Source organism: Diabrotica virgifera, chromosome 7 (assembly GCF_917563875.1).
Source record: "Diabrotica virgifera virgifera chromosome 7, PGI_DIABVI_V3a".
NCBI classification, from domain to species: Eukaryota; Metazoa; Arthropoda; class Insecta; order Coleoptera; family Chrysomelidae; genus Diabrotica; species Diabrotica virgifera.
In genome coordinates, this window is record NC_065449.1 from 31,323,282 (window position 1) to 31,350,657 (window position 27,376).

The window sequence follows — 27,376 nt, forward strand, 5'->3', positions numbered from 1 at the left end:
CTGTAGTGCGTAAATTAATTTTTAAGTTATTTTTTGCCAAAAATATCCTTTATGACAAAAAGTAGCAATAGCACTCTTTTTTGATACATAGCTGTTTCTCCAGGTAAGTTAAAAAATTTATATTGCCTTAAAGTTAAAAATTTTTAAAGATAATATGTAATCTACCTTGAAGTTCCATCACTTATTAGGAACGAGTAGGTAATTTTGGAATAAATAAAACCAAATATGTGAAAATTTTTATATTTTGATGTCAATTTTACTTAACAACTTATTTTTTACTAGCTAAAATTATACCGTCGTATTTCTGTTGGAACCACTTCATGGCATCCTCTTTTGTCAATCTGTGTGAGAATCCAACTTTACCAGTCTTTGACCTCCTGTGGGCTACGTTGAATCCGGGTCTTCCTAATACTACGTAAAAGTCAAGACCGTAAATACCTATACTTGGATCATATTTGATACCAAGATCGATGTGTTCCTGAATACCAAATCCAAAGTTTCCAGATGCTAAAAATAAAAGAGAAATATTATATAAAATATATATGACACAATAAAAGCAAATTATTATTTATCTTATTAACATAAAGCTCCTGATTTGTATTTAATACAATTCTATTATTGGATAATAGATAATAATAATCAACTCATAGAAGTGGTTTGATATTAATCTAGCCTTAGATATATGGAGTTACGAGAGAGCTACATAATTACTTTTTGGCAAATCCAAACTCATGAATTCTGTCAACGTTTCAAACAAAAACAACAATTAATTTGGTTTTAATGGTCATTGAAATCAAGAAAATTTTTGTGGTTTTTACAAAATGAAAAACATCTAACATCGTTTTTATTAAGTATATTCATGTCAAAAGGAAAAGCACCACCGAAATAAAACCCAAACTGGATGCTGTGTATAGTGAGTTTGCATCGTCAATATCCAGATCATCAAAAATACGATAAAAAAAATCACTATCACAGAATTCATTAAAACAGAGTACACATCATAATTACATAGAATAAAAACTCGCGAGACAGCAGAAGCACTAAAGATGTTTGAGCATGTATATATCGTCCCTGCCAAGACCACTGGATTGGCCATAAACATAATTTTTGGGATGAAAAATGGGTAGTAACTAACATAGATTATTTGAAAAGGAGTACAGGGTGTATGCTCTGGTGACTGTAAAAAAAACATACTGGTTTGTCTGAAAAAAAAATTCTATTGCTCAAATAAGACGAAATTTGCATTCAGGAATATATTGTGATAACATTGCGAATATTCATGACAGCAGGGGATAAATTTACGCGACGTTGGTGATAAAAATGTAAAAGGAACACATTTCTCAACACTAGTGATAGATTGAAAAGAAAATCGAATTTTAAGAATAAAAAAACTCAAGCATAAACTTTATTGGATTTCCATAATTATTATAGAAACTATATTTTGAATTAATGAACACAGTTGATTAAACAGAATGACAACAAATTAAAAAAACACACACACATAGAATATGTAAAAAAAATGTGAATGAGAAAATAAGTATTTAATGCCTGGTTGCACCAACAAATCTTAAGAGGATCGGTACGTATTTTCGGCTGCAATGCTATTCAAATGGGGATTCATTTTTTTCGAATCCTGAGAAAACGAATAAGTATTTTTGAAAAATTTAAATGCAGAATGAAAGATTACGTTATTAGCGAGGGCCGAAAGTCCCTGAGAACTTCTATAATGTTTATTTTAATAAGTTACAGGGGTGAAAAACTAAGAGAAAATTTAGTGTGATTTTTAATTTCAAATGTCTCATTCAAAATAAACTTTTTATTTATTCTAAGGGACTTTCGGCCCTCGGTAATAATTTAATCTTTCATTCTGCGTTTAAATTTTTCAAAAATATTTATTGGTTTTTTCAGGATTCGAAAAAAATGAACACAATGCCGTGGTAATATTTTCCAAATCTATCTTTGTCTTACAACGCACTCAGCCGAATATAATATTGTCAGCATATATTGTCAGCCAGACACTGACAATCGGTGACAATTTTAAATATTTGACATTGCATCGGGAATATTTTGAGGTATTGATTAAATATTATTGATATATAGTGTATTTGATAAATAATTGATTTAAGACGTGAACTTAATAAAATGTTATTTATTGTGTATTATTTGTGGAAAATCCAAGCAGAGAATACATCAGGATAATATATTCTGTGATCCAAGTATTTTGTTGTTAAAGATGTTCAAAATTTTAAGCGTTCCATAACAATATATTATTAAAAAATCACTTTAACACTTTTCCTCTTTTCTCGATTGAGTATTAGTTTTTGTTGTACAAATAAATTATTACAATCACTGAATACATAGTTAGTGAAAAAATTATTACATTTATTAACTGAATTAATAATTTGCAATTATAAAAATAACAGTTATCCAAGAATATTCAAAAGCCATCTCTTTAAATTAATGATGACATTTTCAAGTAGAATAACATTCTAGTAATGTTTACATAATATCCATACCAGTGTGAATTTTACTACACATAATTTGTCGTGTAAAGACAGAAAAAGTAGGGATACACGTAAAATATTTGCGAATTATGTACCCATAGCCTTAAGCTCCAGCTTAGCCCAGCTCAACTTATAGATAGGGCTGCTTTAAGTCTAACTTTTTTGCACCATAATTTTTGATTCTTATCGATCCTTTCCACGTGGCAATCCATTGTACCAAGCTGAAGATCTAAGACTCAATGGTGTAAAGCATGGGTAGCTGAGCTTAAGATCTGTTGGTGCAACCAGGCATTAATAATTTAATACTATACTTCAGTATTTTTTAATTTTAAGCTCCAGCTTAGCTAAGCTCAGCTTATAGAAAAGCTTACTGGGGCAAGCTGAAAATTGATCTAAGACTCAATGGTGCAACATGTATATTTAGTAAACTGAGCTTAAGGCACTTCTTAAGGCTGATTTATGTTAGGACGGGGACGTGGACGACACAGCTGTCTAACGGGGCACGTTGAAGATCGTCTCATATGAAAAGCATTGGCTAGTTTATGCTACAACGGGACGTAGCGACAACGGAGCTGGGAGATGCGCTTTCTATTGTTCTATGGCACGTATCGTGCACGCCCCGTTCTAACATAAATCAGCCTTTGAGCTTATATGTTGATGCAACCAGGCAATATCATTAACTTTTAAGAGGATCGGTACGTATTTTCGGCTGCTATGCTATTCAAATGGGGATTCATTTATTTCTAATCCTGAGAAAACTAATAAGTATTTTTGAAAAATTTAAACGCAGAATGAAAGATTACGTTATTGGCGAGGGTCGAAAGTCCCTGAGAACTTCTGTAATGTTTATTTTAATAAGTTACAGGGGTGAAAAACTAAGAGAAAATTTAGTATGATTTTTAATATCAAATATCTCATTCAAAATAAACTTTTTATTTATTCTAAGGGACTTTCGGCCCTCGATAATAATTTAGTCTTTCATTCTGCGTTTAAATTTTTCAAAAATATTTATTGGTTTTTTTCAGGATTTGAAAAAAATGAGCACAATGCCGTGGTAATATTTTCCAAATCTATCTTTGTCTTACAACGCACCCAGCTGAATATAATATTGTCAGCATATAGTGTCAGTCAGACACTGACAGTCAGTGACAATTTTAAATATTTGACATTGCATCGGGAATATTTTGAGTTATTAATTAAATATTATTAATATATAATTGATTTAAGACGTGAATTTAATAAAAAGTTATTTATTGTGTATTATTTGTGGAAGATCCAAGATTGTTATTAAAGATGTTCAAAATTGTAAGCGTTCCATAAGAACAATATGTTATTAAAAAATCACTTTAACACTTTTCCTCTTTTCTCGATTGAGTATTAGTTTTTGTTGTACAAATAAATTATTACAATCACTGAATACATAGTTAGTGAAAAAATTATCACATTTATTAACTGAATTAATAATTTGCAATTTTAAAAATAACAGTTATCCAAGAACATTCAAAAGCCATCTCTTTAAATTAATGATGACATTTTCAAGTAGAATGACATTGTAGTAATGTTTACATATCCATACCAGTGTGAATTTTACTACACGTATTTGCCGTGTAAAGACAGAAAAAGTAGGGATACACGTAAAATATTTGCGAATTATGTACCCATAGCCTTAAGAAGCAAACTGACAAAATGTATATAATATGAGCAATATTTTTACTTTTTCTATATTTTTATGGGGAGGTCTACCGATTTTCCCCAAATTTTTGTATGTTGTTGTACTACAACAAAAATGGATCTCTGAATTTTTTCAGATTTTTTTGAGCTCAGGCGGCCATTTTGTGAGCCCTAAAAGACAAAAAAATAGCCATATTTAACGTTTTTTAAGAATTTTTTTCTACATTCCCTCTTCACTTAAAATGATTTTGAAAACGTCATATTTTAGCTACTGATGTCTAATTTTAACTTGAATTTTTTAACTTGTCAAACGTCAAGGCGCCATTTTGGTAAAAATTAAAGTAGACCTACTTTTTACCAAAAATGACCATATTCAAACAGCTATAAAACAGCTTTTAAGTAACGCAGCTATATTTAGGTAGTAACGAATCGAAAGACGTAGAAAATATCTACAATTTTGTTTTATAAAGTTTTTTTCGTGCTTCACGACTTTTCAAGCTACGGTCGTTTGAATAGTGCCCTCTTTTCAAAAAAAAACGCGGTTATTCGCATTTTCAAAGAGGTGGAACTATTATCTGCCAACTTCGAATTGCACTAAAAATTTTTTAAGGTAGTTTTTTACATATATTATAAGCTCCCAAAGGAATTTATTTGGCTATTTGCTTCTAAATCCTTCATCTGAACCTCTAAAAATCGATTTAATTCTGAAAAATGCGAAAATATGTACACATTTTCGAGACTTGAAAACTCATATGTAAGTTATCATTTTTGAGGTTAACAAGTACCTAAATTGGACGGCGTTATGCATAACTCGACCAAGCGCCAAAACGTAGTTTTGAGATAAATGGCTTCAAAGTTTTTCGTTTCTTGGTTGCTTAATGGTAAGTGGATTAATTCCGCTTGGTTTAATTTTGTTTTTCTTAGTAACCGTTAACTTGACAATAACAGGGATTTTTTCCAAGATAGTTTTAGCTATGTGTCACCAGAATCCGCTGTTATCTCGATATTAAAGAAATGGCGCTTGGTCGAGTTATGCATAATGCCGTCCAATTGAAGATTAAATATGTATTCAGTTTTAAGATTCTTGTGAAAAATGGGGGCTTATTTTAATATAGAGCGTTGTTTTTTAATTGTTAATTATGCACGTCCCCTCAACTATTAAGCCGCCGCACCGACTCTCATAATATTAAATAATTAAAAAACAACGATCTATATTGAAATAAGGCCAGATTTCTCACCAGAATTTTTCGAAATCTATTAACTTTAGAGAAAAATGATAAGAGACCTTTTTTGTTTAGAATGAATGACCAAAAAACCAAAAAATATTTTGCGGAGTCAAAAAAAGGTAATTAATTTTTTCATACAGGAACGGCCTCTACTCACAACAAGGACTATACATTCAATTTAACAGGTTGACTGCCAGGCGGTCGTATATGACCAACAGTTCAATAAGTACTTCATGCCACGGCGGTCGTATACGACCGATTTGATACCGTCTGTGATATAGTTCCTGTTTTGCCAGAGGTTGTGTAGAGAAGCGCAATTATTGCAGTATTGGCCGCTGTGGCATAGTCGTCGCATATACATATCAGTTTTCATTTTGACAGAATAGGTGAGACTGAAATGATATCGAAATTTTGACACGTCTTTATTTTGGGTAAAAAATATAAAAAATATTCATTCCGAACTAAATAACATAAAAAAGTATTTTTTTGACCCGCTTTTTTTGTTATGTTTCCCCGAAATCATTTTTCATTTTATCATAATGGTCCTTATTTTTTCACCAAAGTATGAACTTGCATCGATCTTCTAGTTCGTCTTAATTTGTTTTTGTTCCCATTCGGAATCATTATGTGGCTCAGTGTTTTCTTCATAATTTAGGAGCGACTTTTTTACATGCTCTCTAAATTTCCGTTATTTTTATCTTTTTATCGGCTAGTTGGTTGAAAATAATGTGAGAATTTATGAGAGATGTATCAAGAAGAAATTCCACAGTGGGCTTAATGTAACATTTCAATGTTCTGTAACAGAACGACCTAGGCACCACAGGAATAAGTATGTCGCCTACGCCCGGCAGTCATATTCAACCGCTCACATATTTTTTCAAAAATTTGGACTAATAAATAAAATTGATGAAACAGTAATGGAAGTACATATTTCAGTTGGTTGCCAGATGCACTTTTTTCAACTTGGCACCATAGACTTTTTTAACCATTTTTTTTGTGGCAGTCAACCTGTTAATTAAATCTTAAAATTATCATAACTTTGGTTTCATAAACGCTAGGGACTTCTTTCAGAGCTTAAATTAAAGCTACGTTCATAATTCATGATGTATGAAAGGGTTAAATAGCCCCTGCTTTAGCGAGGTGGGTCAACAGGTTAAGGTATATTAAAAATTCTCGATTTTTAGTGGTTCAGATGAAGCATTTAGAAGCAAATAGCCAAATTCCTTTGGGAGCTTATAATATATATAAAAAACTACTTTAAAATTTTTTCGTGCAATTTGAAGTTGGCAGAAAAAAGTTTCACCTCTTTGAAAATGCGAAAAAACGCGTTTCTTTTTAAAAAGGTCACTTTTCAAACGTCCATAGCTCAAAAAGTTGTAAAGTCTAAAAAAACTACATGTCAAATTGTAGATCTTTTAATTTGTTACTAACATTGCTAAATATGGATGCAGTACTTAAAAATTATTTTATTGCTGTTTGAATATGGTCATTTTTGGTAAAAAGTGGACCTACTTTAATGTTTGCCAAAAAGGTGCATTGATATTTGCCAAAAGTTTAAAAAATTCACTTTAAAAGTAGACATCAATAGCTAAAATATGACGTTCTCAAAATTATTATTTTCTGTGAAGATGGAGCAGAGAAAAAAAATTTGCAAACAAGCATTAAAAAGGGCTATGTCTTTACCTTTTAAGGCTCACAAATTAGCCGCCTGGGCTTAGAAAAATCTGAAAAAATTAAGAATGCCTTTCTGTTTGTAGTACAATAACATACTAAAATTTGGGGAAAATCGGTAGACCTCCCCCACAAAATTTTAGAAAAAGTAAAAATATTGCTCATATATATTTTAGACAAAATATTCTATGGGACAAAAATATTTTTTTACCAAAGAAAGTTTATTTATAATAAAACAGAATTTAGGTCATTCCATTTAATATGTTGCTATTTTTAAATTAATCTACTATCAAATGTTTCAATTAACATTATTATCATTATTACAACAGTGGGTTTATCTGACAGATATTGCTCTTTTAAATAAGATTAATGAACTTCTAGTTATATAAATATGCAATTTGTGCAATTAAATATTATAGAAATAGTACTTTTGCTTTATATACATAAATTAGATAAAGTTAATTTATTTTCAAATTATAAGATATAAATATTAATTTTAATAAAATAAATAATTTATTTATATACAGCATGTCCCCATTTTATCAGAAAATAGCAAAAATTGACAATACATTATCACCTCAGAAATATCATTAATGAACAGGTTAAACAGCAGAGGACCCACAGTGAACCTTGTAGGACCCCTGAACTGCCAAGGAATCGAGGATTTATAAAAACAAACTAAACTCTTTCATCAAGATAATTACTTAACTATAAAAGAAACCACTCAGTAAAGCCAATACTGTGTCATTAGTACCAACCCTCAAAAGCCATGACAAAATTATAGTACTGATACAAAACAAGATTTGTAGATGTAGATTTACCCTTACATGATTCCAGGATTGGCAAAAACCAAGGTTTAAAAAAAAAAAACCAAAAAAATACCTTTTTTGGTTTATACCATGTTTACTTATTTGGTTTAAACCAGGTTTATTTGATACTTTAAAAATTTGATACTTTATATAATTTTAAAAATTAATAAAGTATTTTATAAAATATGGTAATAAACAATGAAAAAAAAGGACAACTTTTATTTTTATTTACAGACACAAAAAATTAATAACATAAAAAACATCTTCAAACATTATAACATTCAAAATAACTAAGTTCGAAAGTAAAAAAATAGAATTTATTTATCTTAATTTCTCCATTTGCTGCAGCTATATTAAAAACTTTAAATAAAAACACCAGTTTGGAATATCAATAAAAAAACAGGTTTTTTCTTAAAAAGCCAGTTGGTTTAAATCAAGGTCTTAAACATGTTGGTTTAAACCTGCCAACCCTGCATGATTCTAAAATTGTTTTGAATCTGAGTGAATAGATTCTTCAATGTACAATATCTACAATCCGTAACATAGACAACTTACAGGATTTAAATACATTCACATAAAATAATACTATCAGAAAACATTATAGGTAATAGGTATGATTTTTACAAGAATGAATAAATAAAAAATGAATCAGGAAACCAACAAGATTTCTTTTCTACTAGTCATATAAAAATACTAGCATGCATCAGTTTTGTTTATGTCCTTTTCTTCAGTAACTGTTTGTTGTTATAACTGGTACTACACCAACCAATTTTCACATAAAAATATATTACTCATTCTATTGATTCCTCCCAGAAAATCTTGTGTTAATAAAAAACAAGAATATTATGACAACTCTACAGGCCATGTTCTTGCCATGGTCTATCTATGTTCCTATGAAATTAGCTCCAGCATAAACAAATGTATTAAATGATTTCTTATAATGTCCATGAAGAAAATGGAAGTGGCTGACTTTACTCAATGTTCACGTAGGAGAAAATTTACTACATTAGTATGGAAGTAATGATAGAACATGACCTACTACCGTAAAGTGAGGCTACTTTGTGACACTTTTTTAGGTTTTGTGACGATATAATACATACACTTTCGGTTTATTATAATTTTAAAAATATCACCTGAAAGCTCAATCTTTCCTCTATGTTCAGTGACAACTAGAATGCGCTATATGTTATAGAAATCAAGAAAATGTAAAAAAAGTTGTCACAAAGTCGCCCCATGGGTGGGGGTTTCTTTGTGACACGTAAGTTTTTCTGCGATATTTATATGGAATTCTAACTGTGGCACAAAGAAACACCTGTACATTTTTTACAAACATTTTAATGTTAAATGGAGGTAGCATATTGTGTTAAAATATAAAATTACTTTGGTAGAAATATCTTCTAAAAATTCTTCTTCAAAAGTCAAAGTTTTCACGCCAACCTAAAATCACCTGTTTTGAACAACGATCAAATCAGCTGTGACTTGACGAGCGAAGTTGCACTAGGAACTTTGGTTATTGTTCCCTAGATAGTGTACATAGTCTACTATTAAAATAAAACAGTTTAATTATTCCAGCATTTCTAATGGCTTGGCCAAGTTAATAAGTTTAACCACTGTCACAAAGTAACCATATGTATCACAAAGTAGCCTCACTTTACGGTAATATAAATATTATGTTTATATGGGATTAGTTACAGTTGATTGTAATGACAATTACATTTTTATGTAAAAATATTTTATGTTTCAATTTCCACTTCGGAAATCATTTCCAAAAAGGATTAAAAGAAAAGAAATTGTGTTGAACAAATGTATAACGGCTAAGTTGTTGTTGAGATTCAAAACAAATTGTAGGTTTTAAAAGGTAGATAATAAGACTCGTCACACATGTCTGATGTTTGTTATGGTTTGTCTCTGATTTTCCTTTGGTGGTTTCAGATTTATGCTGAGCCACCATACACTAAAAAAGACATTGCTGTTCCCACAGCTAGCACACCTCTCTCTATATCAAAAATAGACGAGGCCGGCTTATAAGTGTGGGGTAATAAAAGTTTTTCCTAACCTCAAAAATGATTTTCTTAGTTACTAAGCCCTTACTTGTGAATTCAGTAGTATTCTGGTGAATGAACAGCATGGTTTTGTACAGGGTAAATCTACAGTAACTAATTTATTTCTTTATCAGAATGACATTGTTATTGCTTTGGAAAACAAGTTACAAGTAGATTCCATCTATACTGTCTTTTCTAAAGCATTCGATAAGGTCAATCATAATATTATCTTACTTGTGAAAATTACAGCATATTATGGTATTTCTGGATGTCTCTTTGATTGGATGGAGAAAGTTACCTGACTAATCGAAGTTTAAGTGTAAAAATAGGATGTTTTCTTTCTAATGCTTTTACAACTACATCTAGAGTACCGCAAGGTTCCCTCTGTGGCCCCCTTCTATTTAATTTGTTCTTGAATGATGTTCACTCTATTTTTAAGGAAGTTAACTTTTTAATGTTTGCTGATGATGTTAAAATATATTGCTCTTGCGCGTGCAAACGGAGTTAAGTCTGAAAATATACAAATGGAGATAACTTCATAAATGAACACGTTTTAGATCGAAATTTTATTGGGCAAAAGGATTTATCTCTGTTGTTTACGTTTACAAGCAAAACTTATTAGTAGTACCGATGATAACTCATTTTGAAATGTGTTCAAGGAATTTATGTCAAATAGACTCTGTTGACACTATAATGTCGGTCAGTGCCAATGGAGTTAAGTCTATTTGTATTACCATACGCCAATTTTTCGGAGCTTGCCTAAATTTATTTTTTATTTATTTATGCATCACGTGTTTTCGACTCACAGCTGAATAACATTGAGTGGCTTATTGGTATTTTGTTTTCATTTGCGTTCTTTACGGTGAGACGTGCACATATTGTGAGATTATTGCCTACTACTCGTATTAGAGCTCAAAGTAAATACTGACCAGTCCATTACACCAGGAAGTGATACAGCTAGATTTTCTAATTTGGAAGCTGAAAACGAGAAAACAGGAAAAAACATGAAAATATCGATTCTCGTTTTGATATTTCTGAAACTGGTTGTAGCAGATGTCAGTTTTGTTACAATTTAGAAAATAGCAAATATTAATTATGTTTTTGCAGATGCACCTAGTGAAAGGATTACTGAGTTCTTTGGAAGCGATATCGATGACAGTGACAAGGATCCAGATTATGAACTTCCTGAATCAGAAGACTCGAATAGTATTCCATTGGTTTAGTTTGAAAATACAATAGATCCAAATCAATTGAATAAAAATAAAAGAGGAAGGAAATCGGTAAAAGGTGATACTAGAGCAATGAGGAAAAAAAGAAAAATGGACAGAAATGCAGGTAAAGAATACGTGACTCTAAAAAATAAGTTGATGAAAGGCAAAAAATGCAAAGTACTTGGAGATTGACGAAAAGGATGCATTAAAAAAGTTGATAACGAGGTACGTAAACAGTTATTTAGTGAATTTTGGGAGTTAAGAGATAATAAAGGGGTTGCTTACTGTTACAGGAAAAAAGACAATGAAACTTAATTCATCAAAAACAAGAGCCTGCAGCTATCAGTATCACTTCAAGATAGCTGGTGAGCTCGTGTAAACAGTGCTTTAAAAAAACACTTGATTTGTTGAATAAGTTTATAGAAAATGCTATTACAAAAACTAGCTTTTCCGGTATAACAAAAGAAGATAAAAGAGGAAGCCATATACCTGCGAATAAAATAAGTTTAGACAGAATTGACATGATAAAGCAACATATAGTTCTTATACCTACATACAAAAGTCATTATTGTCGTGAAAAACTGGAGATAGACGTTTTTACCTCCTTTTTATACATTGACCAGAATGTATGATGAATATAAAGCTTGGATCCAACCTCAAAATCCCGTAAGTAGAAAGATATATGAGACTATTTTTCATACAATGAACATTTCAATAAAAAGATATAGTAAGGATACATGTCAAACTTGTGACAAGTTACATAACACTATAGTGAACGAAAAGAAAGAAGAACAAAAGGAAAAAATAAGAAGAGAACTAAATCGGCATCAAGAAGAAGCAGAACCTGCATATGCAGCAAAAAGAAAAGATAAAATAATTTGTCAAGATGACAAGACCCAGAGAGTTTTTGCTTTTGATTTGCAGCAGTGTTTACTCACGCCCAGCTTAAACACTTCAATAGCTTTTTATAAAAGGCAACTATGGACGTACAACCTTACAATTCATGATTGTGGTAATAACAAAACTACTTGTTGTATGTGGTATGAAACCATTTCTGGTCGTGGAGCCAATCAAATAGATTCTTGTTTGTATAAAGAGCTCTAAGAAATCTCACCACAGGTAAAAGAAATATCATTGTATTCGGACACTTGTGGAGGGCAGAATAAAAACTCGCATCTCATTGCAATGTTTATGGTCTTAATGGTTAATTCTGGTCTCAATACATTGGACCATAAATTTTTAATTCCAGGACACACAAGAATGGCGTGTGATAGCGACCATTCGATAATTGAAAAAAAAAAAAAAAAGAAAAAATGTGAAAGCCGAATTGAACATCCAAGAGACTGGTATCAACTTGTTCGACTGTGTGGTAAAAGATATCTCTTTAAGATTCAAGAAATGACTAGAAATGATTTTATTGATTTTGCAAGTTTACTAAAGAGTTTATTACAAGTAAGAAAGGTAGATAATGACGGTAACCACTTTATTTGGAAAGATGTTAAATGGATTAGATATCAAAAAGAATTTGGACTGTTTTCATATAAAAATAGTTACAAAGAGGACGAACCATTTAAAACAATGAATTTTCTTAGACGAGGTTTCTCATCTCCTCCATTAAATCTACCAAAATATAAATATCCAAATCCAATTTCTTCAAAAAAAAAAATAATCTAATGGATTTATTACCATACATAGATGACATATTTCACGGTTTCTATAAAAACTTAGCTACACAGAGCGATGTTGCAGACTACTGTTCAGAAGAGGAAGAAGATATACTAGATGAAGATTTGTGCAGATAGGATTATGTACGCTAAAGTTTTGTGCATTTGGATATAACTATTTTTTTTCTCATATTATAATGATTTTCAAAATTACAGTTTAATATTTTCTCTTAGTTTGTAAAATTAAATAAAGTTTTTAATTCACCTTTAATTAGATTTAAGTTGTTTCATTTAAAATTTGCTTGTAAATTCATAAAAATCTTTAAACGTTTATATCTCAAAATGGCAATTTTGGACTTATCTCCGTTTGCACGCGCAATGGCGATATAAGACTGTCAAAAATGAAGATAACATTACTCAGCTTCAGTCACAAGTAAATGGTTTTTATGAATGGTGTGGTAGAAATGATATGGAACTTAATATTAATAAATGCTTTTTAATAACTTTTGCTAGATTCCATTCGCCTATTCACCATCAATATTTTATTAATAATACTCCTGTCACATGTGTGAACGAAATTTGGCATTTAGGCATAATATTTGATTGTAAATTAACATTTTACTCTCACATCGAGCATTCTGTTTCGAAGGCGTTTAAGATGTTGGATTTTGTATTACGTTCATCAAAAGATTTGTCAATTCACAATAAAAAATCTTTTATTGCAGTATCGTGAGATCAATTATTGAATTTGGTTCTATTGTCTGGTCACCTAGTTATGCATATCAAATCCTAAATATTGAAAAGGTTCAAAACAAATTTTTACGTGTTGCAGCTTTTAAGATGGGTTTAACAGTTGGAAATTATACTTATGACAATATACTAATGAGATTAAATTTACACACTCTTGAACGCAGAAGAGTCATGTTGGATGTTTGTTATCTTCGCAAAATTATCTCTAGTGTTATTAACTCCGAAGAATTGATAAGTCCTGTGTGCTTTAATATACCTGCTAGATTGACACGAAATCCACAAATATTCAATGAACAACAGCATACTACAAATTATGGTCAATATGCACCAATTAGTAGATTGACCCTGTATAGAAACAAGTTTAGTCATCTAATAGATCTGTTTGGTTCTTCAATTTCCTCTATTAAACAAGAACTCAAGCTTCTTGAATTTTGAATTAAAAAAAAAATAAATAGATTTAACTGTTGTAATTGATTCAATTGTTTTCATCATTTGAAAATAATTTATATTCTTTTTTATTTTTTATGTTTGTGTTTTATAGTTGTAGTTTTAAGTGTATCAAATTTTTTTTATATATTCATTATTATGACGAAAGCTCTGCTTTATTGTATTTTGTATGTATTGGGTTTATCCAGTTAATAAATAAATAACAAAATAATGTTTTGAATGAAACAATAAAAAATACATATACCATATTCCACGAACATACGCCTCTTTTGGATTACTTCGACAACGAATATTTTACTGTGCTAAATAAGAAGAACGAAAGTAAATTGCAAATTACATTGTTGTTTATTGGAATAATTATTAGCACCATTTACTTTCGTACTTCATATGTTGCACAGTAAAATATTCGTTGTCAAAGTAATCCAAAACAGGCGTATGTTCTTGGAATGGCCCATAGCCAATTCTATTGCTACATTGCATTAAACGTGGCAGATGGGTATGACAATTTTTTCAACGAAAACTGATTTTGTGGTTCAGTCTGTTTGTGGTTTGTCAGCCCAGCAATACTTGGGAGCCGATTTGATGAAAGATTCTTATGAAGTTTTGTCTCCTGAATCCAAAGCTGAAAAGGGCATTTCAATATTTCAAATCATCTTCGAGATAACTGAGCTCAAGAGTCAAATATTTTACTTTGCATAAAATATATTGTTATACAAAAATATATTATAGTAATATAGAAATAATTTTTGCTAACTGTAAACAAAGATTTTGTTATGATAAAGCTCACATTTTCAGCTTGTTTCTTTTTAAAGATTAATCATAATCCCTACAGTTCAAAATCAAAATTCATTTTTATCCAATACAATTTTGACGTTAAGAAATCATAACCTTATGTTATGGAAATTAATTATAACCTAAATGTAGTAGCAAAATTCTATACATATTCTTTAACCTTTTCACTGCGGGATCCAGACAAAATAATTTTGGGCCTGTACAATGGGAACCTGCTAAATACCTGTAACCTTTTTCGGCATTTGCTGCGGCACCCGTATGAATCAGATTTTGTTTTGTTTCGAGTATTGTAGGTTGCCCATAGCAGAAAGTTAGGCATGTTATATCAAAATTTACAACATTTAAAAATTCCTAAATTTCAAGAATCTAACACCAAAAAATTAACAGTCACAACCGGGTTGATCAGCACAGGCAAGGGCATGAGACATCAGTACTAGAGACCACAGTACTTTTATAACTAGCTGCAGTGAAAATGTTAACCTTCACAGGACGAACCTTAAAATTTTACGAAAAGGACTAAACAATATACTACACTATGTTTCCGATTTATTGTTCAAAAATAAGATTTACGGTTTTATTACTATACATTAAATCCTTATTAACAAATGGCAATTAACGAAATATCTACAGATATAAAGTTAGATCATAAAAAATGAACCACAGTCTAAACAGACCCAAAGTTAAAAATATAGAGTTTGACCTCAAACCAGTTTGACATTGTTTATTTCATGATTTTATCAAAGAAATTAATAATTTGTGGATAGATGAGAGGTCAACGCTTAGCTTTACACATTAAAGATATAGCAACAAATTATGTAATGGGGTCCAAAAGGACCCTGTTTAACCCTATGATGGTTAAATATTTGGTAGTGGAACAAATGAACTCCCAAAAGTGTTAATAATGCAAATATTTGACAAGGCACAAATAAAGAGCTTTAAGTTGATCTTAACGAATATTAATTTATTCATTTTGACTTTAGTTTAAATGAACAACAAAATGAACACCTTGATCTGATTTTACCATGAAAGATAAGACAAGGATACAAAAAACACTTACCAGAGAAGTTATCACGTCTCAATTCATATTCTCTAACTTTTAAGCCTCTTTCTAAAATTTCTTCAGCTTTGGCTCCCCTTACTGTGCAGTGTACAGCAATTTTTTCATTACGACGGATACCAAAAGACCTGACAGTGTATCTGGCTTTTGAGAATACAGGTTGTTGTCCTGTAAGTTGTTCCAATACCTAAAAGTTCGATCCATGAAAAAAAGAAATGGTTTTGCATTGAAATGACTTACCTTAGCAGCTCTAGTAAGCCTGTCACCAGATTCTCCTACACAAATGTTAAGGCAGAGTTTGCGAATGTGTAACTCTCGCATACTATTTTTTGTTTTGTCTTTAACTTCTCTTTTCTCTTTTCCATCTTTTGGCTTAGCTACGGGCTGAAACATAAAACACGTATATTATAATTTGGAAGACACCTCATGAGGATAACCTCTACATACTTCATAAACAATCACTACAATTGAACAGTTTGTTTACTAACGTATATAGAAGATTTACAAATAATTAAAGAGATTTAGTTTTAATTGCATTTATCTATACACAATATTTTATAAAAATACATTACATTTACTTCAAAACAAGAAGTTATAGGTTAAGAGACGAAAACTTTAAGATTATAAAATATACTTTCAAAATATTGATATAAACATAATTTACACGATAAATTAATTAAAAACTAAATCTCTTTTTACAAAAATATCACCTGATTATTTAGATGATTTTAAAAATAAATGCTTTTAAATATTTTACTCACCGCCATTGTTGATCAGACTTGTTAAAGGTGGAGCCACTGGCGAAAAAGTAGCAGATAAGTTCAGATTTTAAAATTTGCCTCCGCAACCTGTCAATAGTTTGACAGGTAACCAATGACATAAATGTGTACTTTTTAAATTAAAATCTATTTATTTTAGAATAATTATGTTTATAGATTCAATTGTATGTTTAAGCTGAATAAAATATTTAAAATATAATTTTAAAGATATTTATTTCAAAATAAATAAATTTCATGATATAAAATATTGTAGTTTAATATATTAAAATAAAGTGTCTTTACAAAATAGTGTTGTAAATACCTTTAGTATTTAAATTTTAATAAGAATTTTGAATGAAATTTAATTTTGCAAATATCTATTTTCAAGGTCAATAGAAGGCCAAAATCGGAACGTGCCGTCGACCACATGTAATTTAATTCGAATTGACATCACGTATTCTCTATTTATTCCATGAAGTTAGTAAAGGATACCGATATCATCGCCATCACTAAATCGAATCACTTATCAGATGAAAATAGAAACACCTTCTTCACAAAAGATTTACACAAAGTGGAAGGGGTATTGAGACCAAATCAGAAGTGACAGTTCTTTTAATTTCCTCTAATTTTCACTAAAAAATGAGTTTTTTCCCCGAAAATAAGCGTATTAAAAATTTTCAAATAATGACAGTACAAATGTAGTGCAAGAAAATTATAAAAGTGTGTTGCCGAGGTACTTACTGACCAGTATAACTATCAACCTCATGTAAACATTGTGATTGTGAAGGAACATTTTCGATCAGTCTATTTTCTTTATTATGGAAAAACATAATGAAAGTATTGAATTTTCTTTCTTGGCTTTAAAATGTTGGGAAATCTACAAAGAACTGTAAAAACTCGGTACAATCAATCAAGAGAAGCCGATGTTAATATTTTATGGGTCAGTGTTTTAGTGCTAGCAGAGCCCAGGATGCACCTCAACCTAGTAAGTCTTTAAATACCTTTTGTGTACTCTTCTGGACATAATTCAGCCTTTTAAAGAATACATGTATACTAAATTTGTACATTTATTTAGCCACAAACAAAATATTTCAAACTTTGTAGCCATCAGATCAAATTTTATAGCCTTATTGAGCCTATGACTTTATATACATATTAATAAGTTGTTGATAGTGTCGTTTTTGAGTGGTTCTTTTATGAGTTTTCCATAACTCTTAGCTATCCTTAGCTAGAATCTTTCCTACTGTGTGGAAAAGCACATAGACTGCTTCTTGGTGCTCAGAATCTCATAAATAACAAAAATCAATGTCTAGAAGATTTTGTGCTCAGTATTTTGAATATTTGAAATAACTGGATATATGCTCACCCCTGGCAACATCAATTATTAAGGTAGTGTGAAACAAAATTTATGTTGCCTTTTGGTTATTTTGTGTCCTTTAATTGTGGATAAATCTCACTATTGTGAAAGTTGGTGTGTTTTGTCACTGTTTTAGTGCTAGCAGAGTCCAGGATGCACCTCAACCTAGTAAGTTTTTAAACACCTTTTGTCTACTGATTCTGTATACAATGCAGCCTTCTAAAGAAGACCTGCTACTAAAGTTTTATATTTATTTGGATGCAATCAAAATATTTTAAACTTTGTAGCTCTCAGATCAAATTTTATAGCCTTATTAAACCTATGATTTTGTATACATATTAATAAGTCATCGATAGTGTCTTTTTTTGAATGTTTCATTTATGAGTTTGGCTCAACTGTCAACTATCCTTAGGAGTATCTTTCCCACTGTGTGGAAAAGAACCTAGACAACTTCTTGGTGCTCAGAATCTCATAAATAACAAAAATCAAACTCTATAAGATTTTGTGTCCAGTATTTTGAGTATTGATCACTGTATATAAAACATGATTATATGCTCACCCCTGGCAACATTAATTATTATGGTAGTGTGAAACATAATTTATGTTGCCTTTTGGTTATCTTGTTTCCTTTAATTGTGTATAAATGTCACTATTGTGAAAGTCAGTGTGTTGTGTCAGTGTTTTAGTGGTAGCAGAGCCCAGGATGTACCTCAACTTAGTAAGTTTTTAAATACCTCTTGTCTTGTACACTGTTCTGGATACAAAGTATCCTTCTAAAGAAGACCTGCATACTAAATTTTTACATTTATTTGGCCACAATCAAAATATTTCAAACTTTGTTGCCTTCAGATCAAATTTTATAGCCTTATTGAGCCTATGTATATATTTTATATACATATTAACACATTAAGCCCTGCGTGAGACAGCATCTGTCTCATGGTGATGTGATCTTGGCAGATTGCGTGTCCTTACCGTGCCTCACACAGCCATATTAAAATTAATTGCTGGTCCACAGAACTCACAAAAACAATTTCATGCCAGGTCTTAACGTGTTAATAAGTCATCAATAGTGTCTTTTTTGAGTGGTTCATTCATGAGTTTTGTGTTTTGTATAACTCAACTATTCTTAGGAGTATCTTTCTCACTGTGTGGAAAAAAACATGGCTTAGGTACACACTTCAACTTTTCTTATGAGTTTTGTACTTAATATAAATTATCCCTAATTGATTTTCTGTTACTACATTTTCTAATAATAAATTGTTTTGTGATGAACTTTTTTCTGCAAGCAATCTGTCTTTTAATAAAATTGTTGTAAGTATTATTAATATTCTCTTTTGCTCCTTAATTCTAATAAATTTTTTGAATTGTTGTCATTCATAACATATGAACATGAAATTTTTTTTATGTGTAGGGACTGATGTCTCTTACAATATTTCTTGTTTTCTAAATGTCCTGGTTTAAATCTTTTTTGCAAGCTTCTATTGACTTTTAAAAATATTTGTTTTACTATCATTCTAGACCAGGGAAGTAGGTAACAATTTTCCCAAGACACTGATACAAGTAGTATTTAACAATTATTGTTCTTGATAAATTTGATGATAACAGCAAAATATTAAATGTCACTTTTTACTTATAAACAATGTAAAATCACTATTTGATTTTAAATACTAAAGGCACAGACCTTAAATTATATGGAAAAGTGACACAATTTTGCTGAAAAAGCATAAAAAAATCCTTTAAAATGAGAGTTTGCAAAGTTATTTTTGTTAATTAATTTGTTGCTGAATTATTGCAAAAATAGCTTCCAAAGTTAATTTTTTGAAAATCACCTAATAATTTAATAATTTTAATAAGTCTCTGAAAACTCCAAAGAACTTAGGGACAATGTCCCAAGTATTCAGCTATAAAAATTTCAAAAAAGTTCTCTTCATAGTTATTGCAAAATTGACATTGTTTATCCCAGAAAGCTTTTATTTACAGCATTGTTGTTATGTGTAAAGTATTGACTTATATTATATAATTAAATAATTTAACAATTAAAAAGTTTATGCTAAATATTGTAAAATAGCCTTACAAAACTACTATGATGTTAAATATATTAAAATAACTCAAACTCATCAACATGTAGGAATTTATTTTTATTTGAAATGATGGAATTTTTCCACAAATTGAAAAAGAAAATATAATTACTTACGGCACTTAGAACCTCAGTTAGCCCTTTTTTTCAAAAATTCACCAGGACTTTGTAAACATTAAGAAAATTAAAAACCACCTTTAAAAATGAGCCATCCATGGTGCACCAAAATTAAAGGGTTTAAAAACGAAGCAATTTAACTATTTTAAAAACTGAATTCATAACTTGTTAATTTGTGTTTATTTAACAGAGTAATTTGTTTAAACAATTTAAAATACATATTTATTTTGCACAATATTTTACTTTTCTCTTAGTAGTAGTAAAAAATGTTATGAAATGATAAACAACTTAAATATTTATATATTATGGTTATAAATAATATATTTCAACAATAAGTTTTACAAAAAAATTAATTTTTTATGTGAAAATCAAATCTATATGTGTTAATTTTTCTTGAATTATGATTATTATTTTTACAATAATTACTTTTTCTCAAAAACATTACAAATATATTTTAAACAAATTAATTGTTACAAAATTTGTATAACTACAAAAAAACATTATGGAATTAATCTGTATAATATAATAATTAACATATTATTACAATTTACATACTTAATTTTACTATTTTTATTTATAAGTGTACAAAGTTTATAATACATAATTAATTTGTTTAAAATATATTTGTAATGTTTTTCATTCAAGAAGAGTAATTGTAAAAATATTGAGCATGATAATAATATAGATATTATATTATATATATTTATATAATTATAAATATATATAAATATATATAATAAAGCATTTAAAAAATTCACAAATCACTCAGTTAAATAAACAATTCACAAACCTAGGTCATAGGACATTCTATTTTTTTTTAATTCGTGTAAAAATGCCAATATTTCAAATAAAAAATTAACTTGCTTGATGGTAATGCATCTGATTTATTTTAAATGTTTATAAGCTCCAGTACTTTTGTAAACGTGTTACAATATTTAACATAAATCAATTCCCGGTATTGCAAATCCTTTTTGTTTTAAAATTGACATTTTGATTTGAAAAATAATTGTTTTTATAATATGTAGTACTTTTTTATTTTGTGTTCTATTCGCGGTGTGCAAGTACTTGGAAAGGGAAACAAGAAACGACCGTGCGCGAGTCGCGTAGAAATATTGCAACTATCTTAAATAATTCATATTGTCAATTGAAATTGTCAAATTGACGTATATTTCATACCTTCTGTCATTGACGCAGAAAAATTATATATTGCTCCACAATATTGATATGATATGCAATTATTATATAAAGGTAAATTTAATTAATTGTATTTTGCTTGCAGTACTGCATTTTAATAACTGATTTTATTTACTACATACAATTGTTTACGTTTGCTAAACATAACCTGCATCTTATTTTTTCTTCTTATTATTTTTTTGGACTATGGTCTTGACAATTATCCAGCAACCAGGACTAATATAATTGGCCAATATAATTAAAAGTGCGAATAAAAGTACAGAGCGTAGAAATAGAGGTCGCTTTGCAGAACTTGCACGGTCCCAATAAATAATAAAAACGTAGTACATATTATTATAAAAAGTTCTTTTTTATATAAGTGTAATTATATTCATTCTGTAATGTTCTGGTGTCAGTTGCTAATTTTTTCTATTCTATATTTTACTCATAGTACTTAAAAGCCAATAAAAAGCTCAAATGATAATTAGCAATTTAAACAAGAATTCACAAGTCTTAAAAATAATCATACTAACAGTATTAATGGTAAAATCATTACAAAAAGCAGAAGTGCATATAGTTTTTGCATAAGTTTACATATAATCAATATTCCTAAAAGTTGTTTTTTATTGTCAAGATATAAAAATGATAATACTTATTTTAGAACAAACCTTATTATGTATCTACGTGATTACATGTTATATAAAAAAATGCCAGTAATCTTTTGTATTGTTCATAGCATTTTAAATATATTCAGGTAATCAGAAAAATGTGGGCAGTAGAATTTATTGTATGTGTACAATAACCAGTTGGCAATTAAATATTAACCCTATTATTTGTAGATAAGATTGGAATTCGAGTTTAATTGATCTTACCAACAGTCTACTCAATTTTTATTTCGTAATAATTAAAAAATAAATGGAGACAGAGACACAGAAAATTCTCTATAGGTTGGAATGCAGAATCCTTGGTGACTATTGCTGAGCTTTTTACAAATTTATAAAGACACAGGCCGATAAATAACTGAAAATGGGAGAATCTACAATATACATTCATACCTGCCCACTTATCTAGATGAAATTCCAACAGAATTCTGCATCTTTAGTACTCAAATATGAGTAAAATAAAATAAAGAAAGACAGCTTTGATAGTTATTTATGTACCAAGTCAGTAAAGTGACTCTTTATCGAACGAGTCTGATATTACAAGAAGAGCGAGCGTAGCGAGCGAGGCGAGTAACAGATGAGTTCGATAAGGAGTCTTTACTGACGTGGTGCATACAAAATTTTATCGCCAACATATATTTTTTAAATTTAATGTCGTCCGAACCACTGGGGTTATAAACGACAACAATGGAAAATATATATTAAAAATAAAAGAGATTGTAATATTAAGTAAATACATATGTACTAAAAAAAAGTATACCTGAAAAATTTGTGATACAATTAAATGTCTTCTATTCCTATTTCCGTTAAAAACTGTATGATATTGTTGATATTTGTATTGTCTCTAAGAAGCTCAGATATGTCCCTGGGAAGGTTGAGTTTACTTCTCGTTTGCTGGTATATTTGACAAATCGGTTAAGATATGTTTTATTGATATAAAATAATATTTGCCAACATAATTTGATATTGGTTTTAACACTTACATACTTGCAATTTACAAGTTAAGAACTTTTTAAATTTTAGACGTCATAATAATTTCATGACAGTGATGACAGATAACTTGCAAGATGGCCACTTTCGATTTTTAATCGATAGTTATCAATATTGAATAATTACTAAATCGGTAAAGTTTTAATTTATTTTATATGAAAATAATTACAAAATACTAGAGAATTTCACTTTTTGACATAAATTTAATTGATAATATCGCAAATTGCATACAATATTTTTAATAATTAAAGTAAATAAATTGTAAGTCCACTCAAATACTTGCCATTTGATTACTGCCATTGACCACTTACATTCAATCTCGGTTAATTTAATTAATCACGGCAGGTAAAGTAAAATGCTTCTTTCAGTACAATAAAGTGTTACTTTACTGCCGCAAATGAGGGCAAATGAGTACAATAATGAATTACTTTAGTGACGGTTGGCGATAAATTTAATTTTCCGGAGAATGTCAATTTTGCCACACAAAAAGATGCAAAAAAGTTTGCTACTTCCCCCGGGCTTCCCCGTAACATACCCCTCAATGGAGGGAGGACTGAACAGAAAACATTAACGTACCAAGTATGCACTAGAAAAAATGTTTGAACAAAAATATTAGCACTTTTTCTGTAGAATGAACAGTTCTCTCAGAAACAACGCTTCACTGGCGATTTTGAATGTCAGTTAAACCAAATAAATTTTTTTAAACATAATTTGTATCTACTCAACCGTAAAAATTTGAAATCTTTTGATCAGGGTCCGATCGACAAAAATTAAAAAACGTTAAGATGAATAGTGCAGCTTTTGTATGCATTTTTTTATTTTGTTGCAAATGAAGTCAGTTTCTTTGAAGCTGTTAAATAAACTTTGTGCGATTTTTTCCATTTTTTTTATTCTCGTGAGATCAATAAAATCTATCACTTCCATTGATTAGTCACTATGGAATTTTCATGAGAGCCCCTAATCTTCAAAACCTATTATAAGAAATTTCTATTTTTCGTTTTGACAACAAATATGAGGCACATAAAATGTTACTAAAACCGTTGAATTTAAACTCTTTCATAAAAATTGATTTAAAACGTTTAAGAGCATACAGTAGCGCATCATCAATATAACTTCGGTAGCTAGTATCATACCTTTTTTCGTAAGGTATGCGAAGCTTTGGCAACAGTGGTAATCTTTGACATTATCTAAGATCAATATTTTGACAATTATGCTCATAGGCGCGCTAAATGGCAGTAATAGAAAACAATTTTGTTATTAGTAAATAAATATTTATAAAAATAAACCAAAATGGGTGAAAATTTTATGTTAACATAGGTATTTGCACGAAATAATAATAATAATAAATGCTCATTTCGTTGCAAAGCGAAACAAGAGCCGTCTTATTTTATTAATTTAGTTCACAGAGCGCCAAGGGCACTGTAATTTTATATACTCGCATTAGAATTCGAAATATTTTTATGTAAAATATACTTACCTACCTACATATAACTAAAACTTACAATTAACAATAATCTATTTTTTCAAATAGGCCAACAACTTCGTTCTATTACACAAAAATATAATAAATTAACTATAAATAAACACTACTTTCCTTTGAAACAACAATAACGAATTCTTAAAATAATACACTACTGCACTGAACAGATATCTATAAAGATAACAGAACAGATAAGAGAAAATCTGACGCAGGTTTGTCAAAATGACAGTGACAATTTCTCTTGTCTTATTAGTTATTAGGTATAATATGTTCGATTTCTTGTTAGAAATAAAAAAATTTAGTAGGTTCAAAATGACAGTTTTTGTTCTTCTTAATGGGGGTACAGGCTCGTTTTTTTAATATTGTATTTAATTACAGAGTAATTTCCACATACTAATTTATTTCTCAAATTGGGCTCTGTACCGCCATTCTTTATTATATTACGAATATGTGTGCCAAATATCTCGACAAAATATTCAAAATTACAGCCGCAATCTTGGACCGCGTTTGTTACTACCTGTTGATCGCTTCTGTAATGTAGCCTCTTAAAACAGCTTCTTTTTGATTGCACAAATACGTTTTTTTGAAACTACACAACTTCAGCTACAAATTCCACCCAATGCCGTCTGCGTGAAAGTGTTTCCAGTGACATGAGATCGTTTGTAATGTGAATGTCTAAATTCAGCGTTTTTTAATCATATTTCTAATGCCTCATATTATTATTTGATGGCAAAACTCCAAATCAAAATTTCATGTTATAGGTTTTGAAGATTAATCTCTATTAATGAAAATTACACAGCAACGGGTCAATTGAAATAATAAATTTTATTGAACCCACGAGTATTGTAAAAAGTGGCAAAAATCGCGCAACTTTATTTAACAGCGTTAGAAAAACTGACTTTGCGACAAAATGCAAAAATTGCATACGAACACTACACCCTTCACCTTTAAAACGCCATTTGATTTTTGTCCATAGGATACTCTGATCAGAAAATATAGAATGTTTACCGTCCAGTCGATACAATTTTTTTAAGATTGATTTCGCGCGCGTAACTGACATTCAAAATCGCCGGCCGCTTCAAGCGTTGTTTGAGAGAACGGTTCATTATACACAAAAAGGGATAATAAAAATTTTGTTCAAGATATCTCAACTAGTGTTTTGTTTTAAGAAATTCCTTCTTTTAATATTGAAAATCAAATACATAATACATTTTTTAGACACAATAATGTCAAGAATGAAAAATTAATGTACACTAAGCATCAAAATTAACGCACCACCTTAAAAATGGGTCATTTTTGATGTCTCGTATTTCCTAAACCTGTTGTCCGATTGTAGTGATTTTTTTAGTATATTATAGCTTTATTCTTCAAGAATATCGATGTAATAACATTATTGCTAAACAGGTAAGTGTCATTGTATACCGGGTGTAACAATGATAGTGTATTTTTTCCTCAAAGTTTGGAACACCCTGTGGAATGTTCTGGTGTATATAAAATATTGAAATTAAAACTGAACTGTAGCCTTAGGCTTTTTTAATATTTTGTTTTTTGATTATGTGGGATGTTTTGAATTGTTGTATTACCTACCTTAAACAAGATTATAAAAAAGAAGAAGAGTTCCTTTTGACTATTGACTTTTATAAGATGTTATTAGTTTTTGAATGACGGATAAGTTTGTAACAATACTACTATTAAATAGTAGAAATAAAACTATTAAAATTAGTCTTAACTTCTACAAAGAGTTAATCCAGAGAACGAATAAAACATGGTGGCAGCTGATTTGTAAAAATACGGATGAGAAAACTCGAAAAATTTAGAGGTTGGTTAGTACAAAAATACAAAGTACGAAAACAGCACAGTTAAGCATCAATTGAAAAAAAAAATGCCTGATAACGCTCCAGTTCAAGAATCACTGTCGATAAACCTCACTTTATCACCTCCCGAATCATTTAATTTCCATCCAAGTGATTGGGCACAATGGAAAAACCGTTTTCAACGTTTTAGACGAGGGTGTGGCCTTGATAAAGCATCTGATGGAAAACAAATTGATGTGTTAATTTATAATATGGGGGTAAGAGCTGAAGAAATATTCTCATCATTTTCACCAGTTCCAACTACATATGATGAGACATTAAAACAATTTGAAGATTATTTTATACCCCGTAGAAATATTATCTATGAAAGGGCCAAATTCCTAAATCATAAGCAAGGGAGTGATACTGCAGAGAAATTTATTACTGACTTACATAGTCTATCAAAAACATGTGATTGGGGGCCTTTAAACAATGATATGGTTTTATTAGTGTTGATTATCGGAATGAGAGATATGATTATAAAAAAGAAGAAGAGTTCCTTTTGACTATTGACTTTTATAAGATGTTATTAGTTTTTGAATGACGGATAAGTTTGTAACAATACATTTGTATTTTAATTAAAATAAAACTATTAAAATTAGTCTTAACTTCTATAAAGAGTTAATCCAGAGAACGAATAAAACATGAATATTGTGATCCGCTTATGTGGGATAATAAAAAAGTTAGGTACTTTAATAACGAGCCATGTTATTCATCAATACAGGGTTTTTCTAAATAAGTCCGACAAACTTTAAGGGGAAATTCTGCATGAAAAAATAATGACCGTTTGCTTTATAAACATATGTCCACAAATGCTTCGTTTCCGAGATACGGGATGTTGAATTTTTTTTACAAACTGTCGATTTATTTATTTCTCTAGAACTGGTTGAGATATGCAAATGAAATTTGGTAGGTTTTAAGAAGTAGTTATTGCACATTTTTCACATACAATTAAGAATTTTATATTCACCATTGGCGTGCATACGGAATGTATCTAAAATGTTTATACCCGTATGCACGCCAATGGTGAATATAAGATTCTTAAATTTATGTTAAAAAATGCGC

General features: G+C 29.8%; 2 protein-coding genes across 3 annotated transcripts in view; one reads left to right on the forward strand and one right to left on the reverse strand.

Annotated features, from left to right (window-relative positions):
- Positions 1-224: 224 nt before the first annotated feature.
- LOC114332955 (60S ribosomal protein L11) lies at positions 225-16,755 on the reverse strand. Its single transcript, XM_028282762.2, has 4 exons — positions 16,606-16,755; positions 16,085-16,228; positions 15,845-16,031; positions 225-507 (listed from the first exon to the last, which is right to left on the reverse strand). Exons 1-4 carry the CDS (start codon positions 16,609-16,611, stop codon positions 269-271), a joined length of 576 nt encoding a protein of 191 aa, XP_028138563.1. The 5' UTR covers positions 16,612-16,755; the 3' UTR covers positions 225-268.
- A 48-nt stretch (positions 16,756-16,803) lies between these two features.
- The window catches only part of LOC114332953 (phosphatidylinositol 3,4,5-trisphosphate 3-phosphatase and dual-specificity protein phosphatase PTEN), a 47,071-nt gene continuing 36,498 nt past the window's right edge, over positions 16,804-27,376 (forward strand). Inside the window, exon 1 of one of the 2 annotated variants that reach the window (XM_028282757.2) lies at positions 16,804-17,587. In XM_028282757.2, the coding sequence (XP_028138558.1) occupies positions 17,539-17,587 (49 nt within the window). In that variant the 5' untranslated portion in view covers positions 16,804-17,538. Of the gene's footprint in view, positions 17,588-18,002; positions 18,128-27,376 lie in introns of those variants that run through there. The other variant, XM_028282759.2, reaches the window with a different exon arrangement.

Coding starts and splice junctions, on each gene's coding strand:
- LOC114332955 (XM_028282762.2), bottom strand. Junction 16,032..16,084: donor GGCTTACTAGAGCTGCTAAG/GTAAGTCATTTC, acceptor TCGAACTTTTAG/GTATTGGAACAACTTACAGG. Junction 508..15,844: donor GAGACGTGATAACTTCTCTG/GTAAGTGTTTTT, acceptor TTTTATTTTTAG/CATCTGGAAACTTTGGATTT.